Below are 20,848 nucleotides of genomic sequence, written 5' to 3' on the forward strand. Positions count from 1 at the left end.
GCAACCAGCCTCACTTGCTGACAAGTCTTGTACAATGTACGGCTCTTTGTTCTACTAGTCATTTTGTCATTCTTGCCAACTAGTCCATTTACCAATACGTCATATATCCCCGGTTCTAGCTGAAACGGAGAGATCCGAATAATAAATTAGAACAACTATAGTTCTACTCGGTTGCCAACAATGACACTAGTCTCTCTAGGTTATACGCGGTACGGTACTCTACGCAGAACTGGCGCTCCTCGAATCGAAGAGCCGATCTCAGTATCGGGCCGTCGTCATGACACGTTGGTTTCACAATTCTACATCTCTAGCGGATAGTGGCAGTGGATATGCGAGTTAGGCAAGTCCCATCGACTAAACATGCACTACACTTGACTCGGCAGGATCTTTACAGATCCTGAATCATTGATCGAGGGATTGATTCATTGCTTCCTTGTATCGTCTGGCGACGTCATGGGAGAGGGAACTACAGTTTCAGCATTGCTATGCCTGTACAAAATGATTCGAGGGAATCGAAAGAACCATTTTCCCATCGGCTTCGTCCGGGAGATTTGCCTGAGCCACCGGTAGAGCGTTCGATCCGATGTGCGGCAATTCTGGGCGGGCGCGTTTCCGGGAGCTATGATTCGCACATATTACCGCATCCAGTATTGGATGGCTCCACTGCGTAAGGACAGATCTAGTAGCGAAACCCCTTCGATGTGAGTGCGCCTGAACAGCCCCACTAGAGACTTTCGCGTGGGTAAGCCTTTGTCTCGTTTACAACTGCCATGTAAACCTGGCATCCTTGGATCACTCACGAGTTTATCACGCCACCAATCTTACCCAATCCTCACAGCAATCTCCACCCTGGACACTCGAGATCTTACAGGCGGGAGGATATTTCCCGAGCGATCTATGATACAGAATCGCTACCAACGATCTTCACACATGGAACCCGAATGCGGGGTTCTACTAGTAGGCGCGCCCCTTGAAAGCTAGACAGATCGCCACAATCACACATCGTCGGGTCTTTGGTTCCGCACTACAATCTCCGATGGCTGCCAAGTTTGCAGCTGTACACGTTCCCGGAAGGCTGTTTATCCGGCGTATTGAGATGACCAAAAAAGCATCAGGGTGCAGTCAAGATGGTCGACATGGAGGTGCATCAGACTAACATCGTCTACGCGTCTTTGGGCTCGGAGTGTAAATGTGCATCTAACCAGGGTACATGACTATCTTGGTATGCTGACTGACTTGCACATTGTCTAAAGCTGTGACTAAACAGTCTCACGACCACAATCTGGCAGTACAGAACTAGGTTTATGGGCCTCCCCACCCCCTGGACGTATATCACGCTTGCCCCACGAGCACCACATGGGTACCTATCTCATCATCCGAAGCATGTTGGGCTAAGGTTCATACCATGTTTGTGCATTGAATTTATTATCAGAGAATAGCATCGGTGTTGTATCCGTAAAGGGTCTTACATCCGTTGCAACCCATACAAGGGAACCTAGGATGGATCGTACACTACCATGCATTGCCCAACCCCAACACTGTCTTCAGATAGAGTACGGCACGCAACCCTAACTCAAACCTAAACATGACCTCTGCACATCTTGAGTTTTCAGGCACTCGCCACTCAAAGCGCTGCCTCAATTGCGACAGCGACAGCAAGTATGCCGACAACGCCGTTGGTGCCGACAATGCAATGATCGCCGATCTGATCTTGTAGATTTACCAGCTCTTCTGTGGCTGGCGCCACGTCAGGGGAATTCGTATAGCTGACGAAGGCAACCCACCACGACTCTTTTTCGTTACCAAACAGGCGTTGTACGAAACTATACCAGCTCCCCGACCTTCCTTCCGAATAGCGCACCTTCGTGTCCTTCTCACTGTCTTCGAGCAACGAACCAAGACGACTGTTGAGCTAACCACATGTGCTTGCATTACCTATTCAGAGATACCAGCAATCTGCCAAACGAGCGATGCTCTTCGCAATCCTGACCCAGAACCACTAAGTATCTTGCACAATCGAATATCCCATGTTCTTTTTCATTGCTATTGACGTCTATCCTACGTATATACCCTCGTCCTGTCTTTTCCTCGTCTCTCATCCCCCTACTCAATGGAACTTTGCACTAACCCCTCCATATCTTACTCCATCAACCTTCAACTCAAACACCAATCCCGCACTCTCACACCGCATATCCAGCGTGAAATCCAGATTATCAAACTCTACCCCCTTCGTCGTCGTCAGCCGCGTAAACAAGCTCTTCGGCACCGTATTCAAGTCGGTAGTAAGTGTGCAAACATTAATAAGCCCCTTTTTGAACGAGTCAGGAGCCGTGTCAGCGTCGCAGGCTATAAGGTCGTCTTCTACGATGAGCGATTGGCCCGGCCGAAAGTTGCGCGTGTAGTGAAAGGATATGGGTCTGTTTTCCGAGACTTGTGCGCCCTGACCGGAATGTTAGTACGTCGTGTGACCAGCCGTGGTCATGGTAAGAAGCAGTTTTACGTACCTTTGCGATATGCCATTGCATGCGATCCGACACCATCCATCTCTCCCAGAGCGGACTCCAGTATCGATCGGAGATGGGATGTTTTGCTTCGTCGAATACTGTCGCGTAGCTGGTTCCATAGTGCCATCGACTTCTTCTGCTAATGACCATGTTGCCTTCCAGTCCGCGCAGTACGGCGCCCCGTACTACCGCTGTCCATGCATGTATGGGGTGGTATATCTCGACTGCCTGCGAGGCGTTCAATGCGACAGCGTGCGTGGGTCTTTCGGTATACGGTGGCGGGGGTGCGCTGTTGAAGTGCGACTTCATTCGACCGTAGAGGTAATTGCTCTGCCCAAAGCCTCCAACCAAGACAATGCCACACACCAAGCCTCCTTTCGCTCTTATGCTGTGCACCTGACCCTCTACCAGATCGATAACCTCTTGGACTACTGGATCGAATAATTCTTTGACTTGCTCCGCGCTCATGACAAGGAACCCAGAGTCCAATCCTGCTTCCTCGTCGTCCGGCAACCCCGGAAAAGGTATGTTGACCTCATTTTGTTCCTCCTCGTTGAAGTTGCGCTTCACAAATTCCTCAAAGTACTTTAAGCCCATATTCCACGTCTTCACCTTCTTCTCGCGCATCCAATTGTAACGTTCGGTGCCAATGCGCTGCTTGACATGGTCTTCGAATCGGTAGTTGATAAACGTCGAGCCGCAGAGACCGCCTGTCCCGACTGCAGATTCTTCGACACGGAGAGGATGGAGTTGGGTAATCTTGTACGCTATCAAATCGACAGTGCCGCCACCAGCATCGCAGACGATGAAGTTGTCTCCGACCTTCAAGTGGTTTGGTTGTATCGCCTTGAGGGTATATACTGCTGCTGCCTCAGGCTCTGATATAAGCTTTAGCTCATGTCTCTTGCCCATGCCAGCTTTCTCCGCAGCCTTGAGCGTCGCGTCCTTGGCTGAGTCTGACCAGACAGCAGGCACTGTCAAGACAAATTCAACCTTGGTCAAGCTGATAAACGTCTCTCCGTATCTCCGTGTCAACGTCTCCATTGTGTGCTTGTATATTTGCGAGAGATAGTCGGAAACTGCCTCCATGACCGTCTTCTCAAACTTGCGTAGTTGCGCGGCGGTTTCGAGCGGCGATACGAAATGTGGTAGCTTCTGGTTTCTGTCGAGGAATAGCTTTATACACCGGAGACGCGTCTCCTCTGGCTTGAATTGGAAGCCCCATTTTATGTTCTGCGCAGGTTTCGCGGGCGGATCGAGTGAGGAGGGTGTTTCGCTGTAACCAATTTCAGTGGGTACTTTGTCTGAAGTGATACCTGCGCGTGTATGTTAGTTTGGAGAGGCATGGTACCGGTGCATCTCAAGCAGAACGTACCGTTCCCTCCAGGCCATGTCTTGATGATGTCGATGTCATCAGGGGTTGCACTATATACAGCAGCCACACCTATTGAGCTTCAGCGTCCAATCGTGTCGGTCGCATATTGTGCAATAGTTGCTACCAACCGCTGTAGGTGGTTCCAAAATCGACGCCGACGACCAATTTGTCCTTCGTAGGGCCACCAATTTCGGGTACGCTGTTTATGTCGACAGTCGCATTGCTTCCAGGGTTGAACGTGTACGGGATGCTGCTCCCTCGGTCCGGAAATGTATGGCTCATTGTCGTTCTTCTTGGCGTTAAACGCGGTGCTTTTGTTGATGGCTCTGGTAATCGCGTAGTTGTCGCGTGGGTCAGACCGCGGGGCTGAATCCTACCAAAATGAACGGGGGTATCATGGACATGTACGTTGGCGCGGGAAAGACGTCGAGGTCATGAATGTGTTTGCCTGGAAAACATTGAATGATTCAGGCAGCGGCGAAATGCGCAGTGTCATGTCGAAGCCTGGAATAACGCGCTACTCATTGCCGGAGAAGACGCCCAGCTGCGGGCCCTGGTTGATGATCATCAGCTCGCGCAAGGCTGCAGGATTCTGGCCTGCCAGGCATGATCTCGTCGTCCCACATGGAGCCATGCGACGGTGATATTCCTCGAACGGGGTGTTGAAGGTTTGTGCTGGTCTTTGAAGTTCGTTCCGATGTGCCCCTAAATCGGAACGCGCTCCGGGCTCAACTATGACCGAACGAAAGAGTTCTGGTCAGTTTCAGCACTCCAAGCCAACGGCTTTAGCATGTGCTAACATCTTTAGAATCTGCCCATCGCTTGAAGCGCGGCACGCGATTGATATCGAAATCGACCAAGACCTCCGCGAATACCGTGGTCACTCCACCGAAAGCCGCCGTCGCTGCTCCAAATGCGAAGAAAGACGAAGTACACCGACGAAGATACCCCTTCAATGATATGCTGAAGCGCAAGAGTGGAGGTGTGGTAGATCTCTTGAGGGATACTGCACCTTCAGGATCCAGCAATGACTTTGTCGATAGGCCAGAGATGCCGCCATCAGGCGACGATTCTCCAGACCCACGAATGGCACACAGGGCTGCGGACCTCGAAAGAGCTCTGGCCATCGCGAAAGAGGAACAGGAGTTAGTCAGGGAAGAATTGTCGAGACTGAGACATTCTAGACAAGCGGATCAGGACACAATCGAGGAACTCAGACAGCAACTTGCTGAGAAGGGCTCGAATGCGGGTGGGACTCCGTTTGGCAGGTCAAGTGACCACCAAATAGATACTGCGGTACCGAGAGACTCACAGAACGGGGACGACATTTGGCGTCAGAACTCGGAATTACGCTACCGAATTGCGCAACTGGACGAACAACTCGCATCGAACGACGGATCTTATCCACAAAGCCTCAAGCAACCGCAGTCAAATGGGGAAGCAGACGACCTGCGACTGCGCCTCCATGCCGCCGAGAAAGAATCACAAGACAGGGCTCAACAGCTTCTGGCGCTGAAGTCGAGCATATCTTCGATCACGCGTATGGATTCGCAAATCACGGACAGCGAGCTCGCAGAGTCATTTTCGCAACTTGCAAACCGCGTGCGAGAATGGACTGTCTCGAATTTTAGGCGGTCAAGACTACATCTCGACAACCTTCCGAAAGAGACTGAAGATGTACTTCGCGTATTGAATCCACAGTACAAGGTTAGTATACAGAGTACCGATAAGCTTGCATTGTATCAAGCCGTCGTCTCAACATCGCTTATGCAAATCTTCGAAAGTCCCATCGTGTTTGGGATGCCTCGCACAGGTCCGTCTGCTGCGCTACGGCCGTTCGCCGAGCGCATTCAACATCTTGGTACTGTATATCGAGAGTGGGTGCGCGCTACGGTACAAGTGCTGGACCGCAGCGAAGCCAATGGAGAGATGGAAAGGGAGAATGAGGCCTCGTTACATCGACTCACTGGAGATATCAGCCACACGCTTTTCACATTGACGTCTACGAGCCTTGCGCCAAGTGCACAGTCAACACTGGCTGGGATATTGAAGGACGCTGTGAGTCTGCAACGAACACTCGCTCTGCAAAAGGCACACTATCACCTGCTTTTCTTTCGCTGCCAGGATGGCAGCATGCAATTTGACGAACGAACAATGGAAGCTGTGAATGACGTTGGTCTCTACATGGAAGATGATACGGACATGGACGTCGACCGTAGGTTTCTGTTCTGTGCCTTTCCAGGTCTGATCAAGTACGGCGATGAATGGGGAGAGCATCCTGAAATGAGCAATATATTGTTGAAAGCGAGGGTATGCTCTGGTGTGAGCTGAATTAAGAATGCAGCAAACGTCACCGTAATATCGAAACTGCCCCTTCTCATCCAAGTACAACATCGATGAGCTCTCGATCGGCTGCCTCCCATGCCGCTTTGGTGACATGACCAAGAGATCTTCTGTAGGCGACACCGTTTGTCCATTCAATCCACAAGACGTTGTAAAATTCCCATGTACCGCCAAACCTACGATGCTCCGCTGGAACTTTCAAGGTATACCAGATGTCATCCACCGCTACGTTGCCGGTCGAAATCGCAATCAGTTCAATTTTCATGTCCGTTTCGAAACATGACTTATTCAAATCTTCGGGCAAGACTGTGACACCCGAGTAAGTCCCCCTTGCGTCAATGATAAGTGTACGTGATACGCCGATCTCGTATCCAGACTTTGAACTAGCTAAGTAGAAGTAAGCGTGCTCAGTGCTGCATGTGATTCGATTCGAAATAGGCATCAATAACGTTTTCTCTGAGCACGACGAATCCACGAGTGGAATTGGGAACAGAAATTCCAGCCTAGGGTTATCTGCTGTAATGTAAACATTCTTCGCCTGCATATCAGAGCGGCCAGTATAAGATTTAACTCGGCTCCATCCGGAAAGTGGGGTGCTTTGGCCATCTTGTGCGAAATGCTTGTACTTGTGATATTCGTTCGCGATCGCAATCTGTGCGCCTCCCACGCCGGTGAAATACCATTGGACGAGTGGAGAAATGACAAGCGTTGAGAGTTTCGTGTTGTGCAATATTCCCTCAAAAGCAGATTTCCAGTGCAGAGCAAACAGTTCTCCGTGCCAGCTCATCCAGGACCAGCTCGGCGGTCGATTACCCTCCCCGTGGGTCGCGTGCCACGTTCTTTTTGACGCAACTCCAAAGTGATTCCACAAAAGCGCGATGTCGAAGAACAGTACAGAGATTCCGTATAGTATGCCACCAAGGAACGACTTTTCAAGTAGGGTGGCAGCACCTGCAAATGCTATAACGACATCGGAATCGTAAGTGAAATCTCTCGATGAATATAACTCGCAGAGTTTTCGGTAACGGCGGAAGTCTGGGCAAATTTCCTGGTAGCTTCTGCTAAACGATCGGTTGTCCATGACTTTGTAAAGCGATCTGTGAGATCGTGTTGTTACAGCAGGGTGCCAATCATACCACCATGTTTGTTGGCACACCCAAAATAAGGATTTAGGGCATCTGTCACCGTATTCACTCCGCTCTTCGAAGAAAGTTAACATACGCTGCGCAAATACTCTCTCTTGGAAAGTCCTAAGACACAGCACGTGAACCATTAGTTTATAAATTTCCAATTCTGGCTTATAATATATGCCACTTACCACGCTCGACGATTCCACGGGCTGTAAACGTCCATGAAGAGCATTGAGTTATCCTCAGCTTCTTCTTCATTCAGGGGAATTTCGTTTAACATTTGATCGACATCGTCAACTAGACCAAAGTCCGCTGCATCACCTGTGGCAGCAACAAGTGTTATGTACGAATTCGCATACATTTCGGCCATGTGCTTGATTTGAGAATGCTTGTGTTCGTAGTCGTCTTGTAGAATCGATAGCTGATCTATCCAGATGTATCGCTCTCCAAGCGACCGCGTGACGTCTATCGCTTGTCGTATCGTCTTGGGCAAGACCACCTTGTCTCTGGTAAGACTTCCAGGCTGCCTGAGTCGCTCGATGTTTGCCGTGGTTGCCTGGATTGTTTGCACCCCACCCCACACGTAGCTCAGTGTGAGATAACGAGCGGCCATATCGCCTTTGACGATGCATTCGTTCACAACGTCGATGACCCACATAGGCCATATACCTGTGTCGGCTTTTGGTATATAACATTGAGAACCGTGGTGCTTGTCGCATGCCTTAATCCACCTCTTCATCATATCAAGCCGCGTGTCCGTCGCTTTCGTCATCCAATATGCCATGTTCGTCGGCAGTCCGATCCAAGTTATCTGCGCTTATAGTATCTCCTAGAGACATACTACAGAGTCTGGTGTACCGTGTTGCAAGCTGGAAGAGGACGATGTGAGCGAAGTAATCGCATCTTATGAGCAAGAAGGCTGAGCTTTGCTCACTTGGCTGCGCCACCACCTCGCGTACCCCGCGCTCAGCCTACTGCCTTCACAAGACTGCCTGTATGCCTAGAGCAATTGACGCTTTCGCGTTCTCAAGCGGTTCTACATTATTGTCTTATATAACGAACTCTACCTGCACTTGCTTTGTTAGTGACGTTCTTCGTAACGACGAGATGCTGATCTTATTACTAGCTCTCCCCTTAAGGTGGCCATGCTTGGGTGATCTTGGTTGAGGTTTTGGTAGGAGTCGAGTGCAGGTCGGAGGATGGCGCGATACCGGAGCTAATCGCGACAAACAGCGATGACGTCACCTTCTAACACTAGCTTTCCGCTCTAGGGAGCTCATATCTAGTCACATCACAAGTTCTCGATGCTAAAGATTCTCTCATGCATCTACTGGACGCGTCTGCTTCCCTTCGAGCTGCTCTTGCATTAATTGGTGGTGGTCCGGCCGGTGTTTGAAACATGGCGGTTGGACAGACCCGCCATATAATTGTTTCATTATTAGGAGAGCTCTCTATCGCTTCGTTCGACCAGTCCGCCTTCGAGTCGCACTAGAGCGACATTGTCTGCTTCCGACACCGTCGAGTCAATGTATGAGCATTGAGAGGGCTCCGGAGGGGCGGTGAGAGCTACGTAACCTCCCGGCGCTATCGATTCTCTTGACTCTATACTTGACCTACGCATTTTTCACGCACATCCGGAAGCTATGCTTGGTCCATCATCAAGTACAGTATTTTGACGCTGAGGCTCACAAAAACAAGCATTTTACCCCGGATTGTTAACCATCAAACCCAAGCTTTTTCGACAACTCCCATTTAGCCAGGACGGCTCGGCTCCACACCGGTACATCATCTGACCATGCAGCCGCTACGCCACCCCTCTATCCGTCGCGCGATGTGCCGAAGGTCCTATACGTCGTAGCCCTCTATTTGCTCGACTGGTCGCTTTCTTCCCGAAGACACTAGTATCCATATGTTCCCCAGACGGCCGAGGCTTGGTCCTGCATGAAACAGACGTGGGCTACGGCAAAAATCCCTGTCCGATCTTCATCACAGGACTGCTCAGATAAATTGCGACGACGGATGAAAGGACCATCTGTGCACCAGGACAAAGCAAAGCACTATTTCGTACCCCACCGATAGAGCATGATGTATAGACGAAGCGATTGATTCTGCCTAAAGGACAACTACAGTGGAGATATGAAACTCTCTTTATAAACACATTGCCCGCTGCCCAGGCTTGATCACCACACTTCCTTGACATCCCAACTCAATCCGAAGCACAGTATCCACTTTCTCCAACGACAACATGAAGTTCTCCGCAGCAGCAGCTCTCTTTGTTGGTCTCGCCGCCGCCGGCCCTGTTGAGCTCGCTGAGCGCCAGAGCTGCCCCAAGGTCTACATCTTCGGAGCTCGCGAGACCACTGTACCCCAAAGCAATGGCTACGGCACTGCTTCTGGGCTTGTAAACTCGGTCAAGTCCGCATTCCCTGGCGCGGGCTCAGAAGCCATCGTGTACCCAGCTTGCGGTGGAGGCTCGTCCTGCGGAGGCGTGTCCTACGACAACTCCGCCTCACAAGGAACCGCAGCTGTTGTCAAGGCCGTTACTGCCTACAACCAGAAGTGCCCTAGCACCCAGATCGTCCTTATCGGATACTCTCAGGTACGAATGATAGCACGAACTCTAAGAATGCCGAATACTGACGGTTCGTAGGGAGGTCAAATCATGGACAACGCTCTCTGCGGCGGTGCCGGTGCCACTTTGACCGGCAACGCTCTCGCGGCCGTTAAGGCGGCAATCTTCATGGGCGACCCACACAACCGCAACGGTCTTCCGTACAACGTTGGTACCTGCAAGGCCCAAGGCGTAAGTCCACTAGATACTCAACTCTTGGTACTCTTACTGATCAACGCTTCAGTTCGCCGCCCGCCCTGCTGGATTTACTTGCGCGCCTGCCAGCACCAGCATCATCCAGAGCTACTGCGATTCTCAGGACCCATACTGCTGCAACGGAAATGACGCCAATCACCACCAGCAGTACGTCAACATCTATGGCAATCAGGCTCTCACCTTTATCAAGAGCAAGCTCACTGCTTAAACGCATCTTTGGCACGGAGGGGGGAAACAAAAGCTGGCGAGCATCTGTCGCAGATGCCAAACTTCGATGTAAATATGAATCAAATGAACATGTATATGCCCTAAAGTTCTGAACCACTTGCTTCGCCTCACTCTTTGGGTACCCATGTGGTATCTAGCATGCACCGGTCGACGTCAAGTTCTGTTTCTCGCAAGAGTTTGCGGAATACGTTGAAAAGAATTCAGTGTCGAATTCTTCGAATAATGGAAGGGGAAGCAGCTTAACAGGGAGCAATCATCGTTCATAGTATCCACTATGTAAAAGATAAGAAACACCCACCCAGACGCCTTGCAAATATGCAACAACAGCTCATTAGTCTCGTCATATATCTTCATAACACATCTTACAACTTGGCCTTTGGCCACTGGTCCAACAAATCCACCATCTCGAAGCGCGGCCAGTCAGGGTTGAGGCTAGGCGCCGGCCTCTCGCGATCCCACGCCCACTTCTCCTTGAGCTCTGGTTCTAGCTCGTCTTCCAGCATCTGTATGACGTACTTGCCAAGAACGGGGAAGAACTTGTAGCCATGGAAGGAGCCGCATGTTGCGACAAAGAGACCCTTGGCGGCGGCGTGAGGCGAAATGATGAAATCGGATGAAGTTGTGAATGCATCCCTGAATTTTGTTAGTACTGATGAGGTAGTGGTGCGTGAATATGAAAACTTACCAGCAGATACGGTGCTTTTCCATCTTCCAGTTTGCGCCCTTCTTGCCGTAGAACACATCGTTGGCGTGGGAAATGTCCAACTTCAATGGACCAGGGACATCCCACTGGTTGTAGTCCTTTCCAGATGGTGGCGCAGAGACGAAGCGACCAGGAAGTACTTCATGTGTGTTCTTGAAGATCTTCTCTCCCCACCACTTGAGCTCGCGGTCCTTGGTTGGCGGTAAGCTGCCAATGAAAGGTCCGTATGCAGCAGTGTAGCCCTGGACACCAACGGGCATGTCCTTGAACTTCTCATACGACTTCTCGTCAAGAGTCGTCATACCCGTCGTGATACCACCAGCAACAATTCTTGATCCAGCACGGAGGTCTGAATTCCCGCTTTTCTTAGCAGCCTGCTCGAGAAGCTTGGCGGTGTAGGCACCGGTTGACAGGATGGTGTGCGAAGCTTTGATGGTGTTGCCTTGCTCGGTGTTGACACCTGTGCAGCGGCCGGTGCTGTCAAAGTCCAGGCTTTCGACCTTCTCGGTGATGTACTTGACGCCCTTTGCAATCGACCACTTGGTAACTGCTCTTAGCGCATCGCCAGCCTGTGCCCAACCGCTTGTCTTGTTGACTAGAACACTCTTGGCTCCATCGTAGTTCGCATCCTCGAAAAGTCCACCGAACAACTTCTTAGCCTCCTCAATGGTGACAGATTGCAGGTCTGCCTGGCGTCCAAGCTTCTTGTAGTTGTCGATGACTTCTTGTGCGTAATCCGAACGGCAAACCCAGAAGATACCAGTCTCGTGAAAGTATGGTTGCCACAATGGGTCCTCCTTGAAAACATCTTGAGCCTCAAGAGCGAGTCTGCAGTAGATGACATCGTCATAGTCGGCGCGCACAACCTTATTCCAGTCCCATGACGCTGCTACGCGGTTATCGGCGTCCCAAGCATCTTGATCAACGACTGTGACCTGTCGGTCCGGGTACTTCTTGATAAGGTGATACGCAGTTGAAATTCCGAAGACGCCGGCGCCAACGACGAGGTATGAGGGTTTGCTCGCTGCCATGTTGTTCAGGATAACGGGTTTGTCGTCGCAGAGCATGAAGTTGAGAGAGTTTTGATGCAGCGATAAATGGCCATGACCATCGCACTGCGTATTTATATCATCATGTTGGCTGCATCTATCACTTGCATTGCCATACGGCTAAGGGAAATAGTGGGCCGTTCTCGGCCACATCGTTATGGTCGTTGTAGACTAGGCGCGGGGCATTCGTGGAGGTTGTTTCCTCATCGAGCAAGACTTTGCGACGGGCAAGCTCGCTCGCCTTTCCGATACCCTCTCCGCCGGCTGCCATGGCTCCAATTGGACATGACAAGTGATTTATCGACCGCCTATCTGCTGATATCGACGTCTGAAGCGTCGCGCACCCGTCACCGACGGTTCCGACTATCGTGACCGCTTCAACTGTCGCCGCTTCTAAGCGAGCTACGGGCGGTAGCCCGCTAACCGGATTTGGCCATGCAGCGCGATGTGTGAACTTGAGAGTGGATGGATATCACGTCGAGTTGTGCAACAATATGCAATAGTTGCGGACATAGATATCGAGGTGTCAATTTCGTAGCTTGCATAGATGAACTCGAAGTGCAAATGTAGCAGTTTTGCGACGCTACATCAAGCGTAAAAGACGCACCACGAGCCAGTGCCAACTCTTAAAGCCCCATGGTCACGGTGATACTGTTCATAACGTTATTGGGAGGCATTTAAATTACTTGGAAGTTCAAAACTATAAGAAAGGTGATGCAGGCGGTATGTGGTTTTGCGATCTAAGCGGTACCCTTGATACTATCATTTCTGCATGAACTGCGGGAGACTCAAGCCTACATGCAAGGTACACTCCCAGCCGCTATGTACATAACCAGTGATATACATGAACTGATCTTAGAGACCCAGGAGCTGTGGATAATCATGCAAGTAACGAGGGGCCTCAGCGTATCGGAGACATGTGAGCCACCCACAGCGAGGACAGGGCCTCCGGTACATCCGCTAGAGCATTGAAAAGAAGCTTTTTGACGCACTAGATGCATACGCCAGAGCAGAATCGATGTAGTGCCAGCAGACTAGAGCTGATCGCGTAGACCAAGGGCCCTGCAGCAAGACGCCTCAGGTTCCAATCGCGTAAGCACGTCACCTGAACCTAACCAGCCTCAGCAGGACGGTGGTCCAAATGCTATCTCCGAAGAAACATCTTCCTCGCTTTCCAGTCCTGAGTCAGACATGCCGCATCCGACAGTTCTCCGCGGGATGACTGTCGCACTGGATCGTGACTTCTTCGCATCAACACGGTCGTCGGCTCCAGAATGCATCCTCTTATGACCTGATTTCCCCACGATGACTTTTGGCTTCAAAACGAATACCTTCTGATCTGGTTGGTCGCGAGCGCGGTAGAAGTCATGGCTTCCAGGGAAGCTACCACCCCAGTCGAGCGATTTGTGCTCGACCTCAGTGCCGATAACTTGCAGAAAGTCAGCTTCGAGAGATTTTATTCCACTTCAGGATCTGCTTACCATAAGTTTCTTTCTTAGGCCATGTTGTCAAGTCCGCCTGTGTCGACTTGCTGCATATCTGTTGAAGGTTCGAGCTCCGCGGCGCTGGCGGAGGACTGCTACTTGGTTTCCTATAGAGGGAGTTGTTATCTTCCGTCTCATCGTCACTGTTACTGATATTGAGAGGTCCGAAGCTCGCATCACCGACACACCGTGCGCTTATACCTAAAGTGGTCTCTATAAGAGCGGCCATGTCAGTAAGACATTGTTTAGATACTATGGCAGCGGAACGAAAAGACTCACGCGATATAGGCCCAACACCTGCTTCAGGGGTTCGTAGATCAACGGCATCTTCGCCAAGAGGCTTCGCGTTTTCCGGGTATACAGCAACGAAAGCCCCATCAACGTCCCTGAAAATTGCAGGACAATAGGCGGTGTTGGCTTCAAGATCTGAGAAAGTGACGCCATCGCTGAAAGCTTGCGATCTCTGATATGGGCAGGAGCAATGCACTCCTGTTCGCTGTTAGTTTACCGACAATACCCGATAAGATTAAGGTACTTGCCCTGCTGGTGTAGCTGATGTTCCTTCATTTGCGAACATGTCTCACAATGTAAAATGACCTTGACTGGGGCGTCTTTGTGCATGTATGAGTCTGCAGACTCTCAGGTGATCAGAAGCTCACCTTTCTTCTGTGTCGGGTTGCACTCAACCGACCTGGGCATCTGCGACAAGCGAGTCATTGCCATACTCTTGAGCCAGTGCTCTTTTGTTGAAACTTGAGGATAGTTACCAGTGGCCGTGAGCTGGGAGATTATGATGTTCCAGAGCTGCAGAACCGCATGATCGCAAGTGAAAGGTCCCGATTCTGCTGGCTGGTTCTCTTCACAGAAGGTCTGGTCATGTGCGCCTTCCCAGGATAGCCACTTGCTGTGGATACTCCATTCTGTTGTAAAGCAGGCATAGATGTCCAAGTGCTCGCCGTCAACAAATTTGAGTTTCATATCCTTGGTTAACGGAGACGACATCAGAAGACATTCCAGCATCTTGGACACGTGTTTCGCAAAGCTGTTACTGGGTATATCCACAGGTGTTGCAGACTTGAAACGGCGGAAGAGCTCATCTCTAGGTGTGCTGCAAAGATAGTACGATTTCAAAATTCTCCATAAGTCGGGATGGATCGAAACGGGATTCTTGCGCAGACTCTGCTTGATGATATGGGCATCCTGGGACGTAAGTTAGTCAAGTATGCTTCATTGAATCTCATGCACTCACATCTTTATCTTTGCCGGCGGGGTAATAGAACGCTGTCCGTCCTTCAGCATCCTTGTTGAGCGTCAACATTTTCGCCCAGACTTTCCTGGCGATATCACCAGGCATTAGCTCGTCTGCTCTTCCGTGTTTTTGCATCGATACGTCGCCCTTATTGTTGATGGATTTCAAAAGCAAACTGGTGTAATGCGACACGAGTTCAGAGTCGTCTGACGTATCATCTTGTATGGCAGCTGACCAGATGGCGGAGATAGATTCACTCTCTTCCGCTGCGAAAGAAAGCGCCTCTCGATCGGAGTTAGTGCTCCCTTGAACGAAGTTATATCCGCACGTGTAATTGTCTCTGGTTGTCCCGCCGCCTGGCAGCAGAAGACCACGTAGGTACATGTGTGCTCGGTAACGTTTATCTCGGATGAGGTCGCCATAGACGGTACGAACGATGTTTTTTGGCGGATTGATGTCGATAGTGACGGTGATCCAACTCCTGAAGTCGTCAATATGGAGACGTTGGGTCTTTCCCTTGAATCCCATGATGTTGCGAGTTTTTCCGGGGGCGGCAATGACCAGACAAACGTCCTCCCAGGGATGAGCAACATGAGTCCTCGGCTGATCCTTGGCCTTCCTCTTCTTGGTTTCCAAGCTCTTCGTGTTGATGCGACTGAGCGAGCAGGCTAAGCTACCTTTCCGGTACAGAAATCTCCACTTGAACCCACCACTTTCATAACAAACGTTATAGTTGCTGCGTCGGTAAACGAGGGCCGAAATTTTCATACCATCGCCGTGCTGTCCGGTCTGTTCCTTATCGCTGGCCTTGGTCGTTGATCCAGTACCCAAGTCACGATACTTGAGAGTAGCTTTGAAGTTTACAATCTTGAGACCTCCTACGCAGTATCCGTCCGTGTCGGACTTGAAATGGATGAAGCCAAGAAGCTCGCTAGTGTCTGGATGACGTGCATCAATGATGATGGATCCTTTCTTGCCGTTGAGGTTTTCGGTATACGTGGGACGAAATTGGGACTGATCGAGGCTGAAGGATCTCGAAATGCCGTCTCTCCTATAGTTGCTCAGGGGGTGATATGTCAAGACAGCCAATGGATACACTCACCAGTTCTGATACAACTCGCGGAAGGCTTCCTTGCAAGTCCACGTCGGTCTATATCCATCCACAATATTGAGGTCCTTAGTAACACGGTCGATGCAAGTAAGTTCAGTATTCAGGTCGACGTGGGAATCGTCACTATCAGAGGAGGAACAGAGGCCGACGATATCTCCGTCCACTTCCCGTAGATCTTGTGTGCCGCCGAGAGACATAGTGTGCCGCGGGGAGAAGGCGTGACGCAGGATGCTCAGGTTGCTTTGGTATCCGACCAAGACGGCCAAAAGTAAAAAAGCGAGATGTTAGAAAAATACGGTGGATAAGTAAGGGATTACCAACATATATGAGGAGGGCGTTGCTTGAGCGACGCTCGTTATCTGCAGCACGGCTGTTTGAGCGTGTCTGCATGTTACACAGCAGCACGCGTACTACCTATCAGTAGGACGCGTAAACAATGAATGTAAGCCAACACTAGGATCAAATTTTCTTCGGAAAACAGGTCTATTCGACTTGGCGTCTTCGTACGAAAACTTTCTGATGATAACCACAGTAATCACACGATGTTGTAAAATGCGCTTCCTGACTCTCGGCGGATGGGCGAATGCGATCACACTAACTACAAAGAGAACGTCCTAGTGGAGAGCTTTCCTCAGGTATTCGCCCCGTGGAGTGCTTTAAAAGTCGTGATTGGTCTCCCATTCATTTCTATGCGCCAAGACGCACCAAATGCACGCTACATGCAGATGCACGCTACATGAATCCGATCTGTCGTTTCCCGGTCCCAACTACGACAACAAAGCGCAGTCTCAAACCACAGTAACCGTTCCATTTACCCTCAGATCCAATGAACTCGCTCCAACATGCACAATAAAATCTCCCTTCTCAACCACATACTGCATCTTCTTATCCCACAGTCCCCACTTGCTCACATCCAGCTCCACACTGACATCCACTGTCTCACCAGCCTTGATCATAACCTTCTTGAAGCCCTTGAGCTCCTTATTCGGCACCACAATACTAGCAAAGACATCTTGCACGTAGACCTGGACTACCTCCTTGCCGTCAACGTCTGATTCGTTGGTTACGCTTACAGTCGCGGTGATCTTGTCGGTCGCGCTGACTTCGGTTTTGGAAAGCGTGACGTTTGAGTAGGTGAAATTTGCGTAGGAGAGGCCGTAGCCGAACTCGTAGAGTGGCTGAGGGGTATTGAGAACGTATTGGTGGCCGAACTGAAGTGTACCGTTTGGCAGAACAGCACCGGGATCAGTGTTTCGGCCGGAGTTCAAGTAGTCGTAGAAGATTGGGAGGGTGCCCACATCGTAAGGGAAGGAGACAGAAAGCTTGCCAGAGGGCGTGACATCGCCGAAGAGGACGTCAGCCAACCCATTACCACCCTGCTCACCGGGGTAGAACTGCTGGAGGAGAGCGGCTGCGTTGTCGGAGATCCAAGGCTCTGTGACGGGCTTTCCAGAGGAGTAGACCACGATGGTTGGTTTCCCAGTCTCGATGATGGTTTGGACGAGCTCGCCCATGGCACCGACGAGGTTGAGCGATGCGACATCTACGTGTTCACCAGTTGTGGCGTTCAGACCTTGCCAGAGCTCCTGTTGATCGCGTGACCAGGTGCCAACGACAACTACTGCGACATCAGCAGCCTCGGCCGCTGCAACCGCATCAGGGAAGCCGGATTGATCGTTTGACCAGCGCTCACACCCTAGGGCATATGTTACTGTACCGGTGGATGCACTCTGAATACCCTGCAATGGAGTAACGTTCGTGGGGTTGTACTGGGAGCGGTAGACCACGTAATCGCCCAAATTCGTAATGTTTGCCATGGGGCCAATGACAGCGATGTTGGCAGACTTGGAGAGAGGCAGGGTGTTGTTCTTGTTCTCAAGCAACACGATTGATTCCGCTTCGAGAGTCCTTGCAAGCTGGACATGTTCTTCAGGGTGGATAATGGACGCCGTGTCGTTCGTAGACAGACCTTGGTATGGGTTCTCGAATAGACCCACTGTGAACTTCGCTCGAAGCTGACGGCTTACGGCTCTGTCGACGATCGCTATATCAAGCTTGCCTTCTTCGACCAAACGAGGGATGTTGGCAAAGTTGTATGAGCCTCCACCCATCTCCACATCATTACCGTTCGGTAGAGCCATGAGCGTCACTGTTTCGCTGTCGATCGGCGTGTCTGCGGTCTTGCACTGGCACAGTTTGAAGGCGCAGCAAATTCTGTCCGTGGCTCCCGCGTCTGAAGTCAGCCAGTACTTGTAGCCCCACTCTTCACGGAGGATCGTCTCTTGCATATGGCCATCGGCGATCGAAGGTATCCCGTCGTAAGAGTGGTAGGCACCCATGATGTTCCAGGCCTCGGCGTCGATAATAGCTCGGTGAAAAGGTGGCAGCCAGGTGGTTCGTAGCTCCCGTTCACCTCCATGGACTGGTCCGAGATTAAGACCTTGCTCTGGAGCACTGAAACCAGCGAAGTGCTTGACTGTAGCGCTAACGTTCAAACTCTGCACTCCCTTAACATACTCGTATGCCATCTCGCCGGCCAGGTAACCGTCCTCTCCATACGTCTCTTCTACTCTGCCAAAACGCAGCTCGCGCGCCAAGTCCGCAAGTGGCGCAAACAATTGGTTGATACCAAGAGGTACCGACTCTTTTGCAATCGCCACAGCCATGTCGTGTATCAGCTGCGGATCCCACGAGCAAGCCTGCCCGATTGGACTGTTGTAGATGGTCGCATTGCCAACGAGTAGGCCGTGAATAGCTTCAGTCTGAACCATTGCCGGGATACCTAAGGTCGTGTTATGTAGAAGGTAGTCCTGGCCAATCTTGATGCCATTGCTGATCCACTCCGCAGGTATTGGATAGCCGACGTAGAACTGACCCGCGCGGACGCGGAAGTTCCATTCGAGACCGGTCTCGTTGACGACATTGGTAGTGACGTTGATCCAGTTCGAGATATCTCCTTGGATGAGCTGTGCAGTCTTTTCTTCGATTGTCATACGAGAAAGAAGGTCTGCCACTCGGTCCTCGATGGGAGCCGATGCATCCTTGTAGGTCGCATTGGCTGCAGCCTGTCTGCGGGCCAAATCGAGTGCGCTGGTGGGAAGAAAAAGAGCGCACCCAACAATCAGGGAGGCTGCACCGAAGAAGGACTGCCGCATATTGGTGTGAGTGGTAGGTGCAGTCTCGCCCGGATACTGGGTTCTGGACAATGTATCTTGAGTCTTATAGATTCGATTCAGGGTCTACGGACCGTTGGAATAAGCGCTTGCAGAATCCATGATGTACAGCGGACAATTGTCTCCCGAGACGCTCACTGTATATTGAGGTACCGGTTCAATGGGCGACGATCGATGCAATGCTCATAAGCGAGGTGACGCCGAGGGCGTTGGGCTGCGTGAGCGCGTGTTAAATCTTCGAGTACAGCCGCGGCGAATGTCGGAAGGCTTGCTGCATTCATACTCATCTTGAAAACGCGTGATTTTGTGACTTGACGCGTTGAATCGAAGTGATGAAGGCCGTGTAAAGTGTGTGGAGTCTGAGGTTTGATTGACGGAAGAAATGGTGGCTTGCGCTAGCCAAGGCGGGCTCTCCCCCGCTTCTGATCTTCAGCGAACAAAGCTCTCCGCACTTCAACCCCGGATCATCTCAATCAATGAACCTTTCTGAAATAGTCTCATGTACCGTTTGTGCTCCTTCGGAAACTAGGGATCAGATCCGCAAGCTTCGCCGCATTGTTGCGTTCGCTGCTTGCTCAATGACGTCGCAGGTGTTGGCAATTGAAGGAAGCCCACCTCGAGTTACAACTTTCATTGAACATTATCTAATATTCTAAACCTCGACGACCGCGGTCGAGAATCTTATCACTGATCTGACTTTCGTATTTCCATGTCTCTCGCTCGTATAGTTCCATGCCAACAAGACCTCAATCTATCCTACTTCTTGACCGAAACCATGCCCAAAATCTCCAACTCTACCTTAAACGCCATCTCAATCGTGCACCTGGTATATCCTCCTCTTACTTACCTTGGTAGTTGATCAACTACAGTTAAAAAAACATTAAAATAATAATCGTAATAATAACATAAGAACCGTAAAATCGTCGTTCTCTCTCGTAAAACACCTCGCTCGTAACGATAACGAGGAAAATCATGCAAAGAAGGCCATATCGCTAATAAACAAATACGCTTACTACACCAAAGAAAGCAACCCACCAAACCCTCTCTTTGTTCCTCTCACTCATGACACCCGATGCGCCCGCCGCGCTGGGCGCAGGCGGTACACTGGTGCCATACTGTGAGATGGTCGTCGAGGTAGGCGTTGCGGCAGTGCTGAGCGCCGAGCCAGCGACGTTTGCGCTGGATGGTTCGGGTGTAGGACGTGAGATGGGAGGTGCAGAGCCTCGGGAGGCGGAGGGGTTGTATGAGAACGGTGGTGCGGTGGAGAACTCCGCGTTGGATTCGGTGCTCGATGGAGATGATGGTGTTGGAGTTGTGACTGTGGATGTTGAGAGCGTGGTGGATGGTGAGCTTGGTGTCGAATCTACTGCTGATGACGACACAGCCACATTGCTTGTTGACGTCAAAGTCGGCGGAGCTGATGATGTAGACGAGGATGCAGTGGGGAGTACAACCACGGTCGTTGTTGTCGTCCTTGATATAGTTGGGCTGGCGCTTGATAGAGAAGGAATTTGTGGCGTGGGGGTAAAGATGATGGTAGTCGTAGTGGTCGTATAGGTCGTCGCAATCGATCGCTGGGTGATATCGGATAGTAGGATGGACGACAACAACCCGAGATCTATGGTTGAGCTAGCCGGGAGGAGGATAGACGACAGAAGCCCAAGATCTATGC

General features: G+C 50.9%; 6 protein-coding genes across 6 annotated transcripts; 2 read left to right on the forward strand and 4 right to left on the reverse strand.

Annotated features, from left to right (window-relative positions):
- Positions 1–2,107: 2,107 nt before the first annotated feature.
- ACET3X_008884 (uncharacterized protein) lies at positions 2,108–4,161 on the reverse strand (the record flags this gene model as incomplete). Its single annotated transcript, XM_069455018.1, has 4 exons — positions 2,108–2,440; positions 2,505–3,820; positions 3,880–3,948; positions 4,008–4,161. The coding sequence occupies 4 exons, from the start codon at positions 4,159–4,161 to the stop codon at positions 2,108–2,110; spliced, it is 1,872 nt and encodes a 623-aa protein (XP_069302961.1).
- Positions 4,162–4,613: 452 nt separating this feature from the next.
- ACET3X_008885 (uncharacterized protein) lies at positions 4,614–6,210 on the forward strand (the record flags this gene model as incomplete). The annotated part of the gene is made up of 2 exons (XM_069455019.1): positions 4,614–4,635; positions 4,688–6,210. The coding sequence occupies 2 exons, from the start codon at positions 4,614–4,616 to the stop codon at positions 6,208–6,210; spliced, it is 1,545 nt and encodes a 514-aa protein (XP_069302962.1).
- A 3,387-nt stretch (positions 6,211–9,597) lies between these two features.
- Positions 9,598–10,387, forward strand: ACET3X_008886 (uncharacterized protein; the record flags this gene model as incomplete). The annotated part of the gene is made up of 3 exons (XM_069455020.1): positions 9,598–9,951; positions 10,003–10,155; positions 10,208–10,387. 3 exons carry the CDS (start codon positions 9,598–9,600, stop codon positions 10,385–10,387), a joined length of 687 nt encoding a protein of 228 aa, XP_069302963.1.
- A 269-nt stretch (positions 10,388–10,656) lies between these two features.
- ACET3X_008887 (uncharacterized protein) lies at positions 10,657–12,214 on the reverse strand. Its single transcript, XM_069455021.1, has 2 exons — positions 11,093–12,214; positions 10,657–11,040 (listed from the first exon to the last, which is right to left on the reverse strand). Exons 1-2 carry the CDS (start codon positions 12,175–12,177, stop codon positions 10,770–10,772), a joined length of 1,356 nt encoding a protein of 451 aa, XP_069302964.1. The 5' UTR covers positions 12,178–12,214; the 3' UTR covers positions 10,657–10,769.
- Positions 12,215–13,280: 1,066 nt separating this feature from the next.
- On the reverse strand, positions 13,281–16,200 carry ACET3X_008888 (uncharacterized protein; the record flags this gene model as incomplete). The annotated part of the gene is made up of 5 exons (XM_069455022.1): positions 13,281–13,588; positions 13,641–13,844; positions 14,303–14,843; positions 14,893–15,943; positions 15,995–16,200. 5 exons carry the CDS (start codon positions 16,198–16,200, stop codon positions 13,281–13,283), a joined length of 2,310 nt encoding a protein of 769 aa, XP_069302965.1.
- Positions 16,201–16,484: 284 nt separating this feature from the next.
- On the reverse strand, positions 16,485–19,543 carry ACET3X_008889 (uncharacterized protein). The gene has a single exon (XM_069455023.1). The coding sequence runs from the start codon at positions 19,156–19,158 to the stop codon at positions 16,792–16,794; it is 2,367 nt and encodes a 788-aa protein (XP_069302966.1). The 5' UTR covers positions 19,159–19,543; the 3' UTR covers positions 16,485–16,791.
- Positions 19,544–20,848: the final 1,305 nt, after the last annotated feature.

Source organism: Alternaria dauci, chromosome 9 (genome assembly GCF_042100115.1).
Source record: "Alternaria dauci strain A2016 chromosome 9, whole genome shotgun sequence".
NCBI classification, from domain to species: domain Eukaryota; kingdom Fungi; phylum Ascomycota; class Dothideomycetes; order Pleosporales; family Pleosporaceae; genus Alternaria; species Alternaria dauci.

What these genes read in the sequence shown, in the direction of transcription:
- ACET3X_008887 (XM_069455021.1), bottom strand. Translation starts at nt 12,177, where the DNA reads ATGCTCTGCGACGACAAACCCGTTATCCTGAACAACATGGCAGCGAGC. An exon ending in GAAAAGCACCGTATCTGCTG is followed by an intron (nt 11,041 to 11,092) that starts GTAAGTTTTCAT and finishes AACAAAATTCAG; the next exon opens with GGATGCATTCACAACTTCAT.
- ACET3X_008889 (XM_069455023.1), bottom strand. Translation starts at nt 19,158, where the DNA reads ATGCGGCAGTCCTTCTTCGGTGCAGCCTCCCTGATTGTTGGGTGCGCT.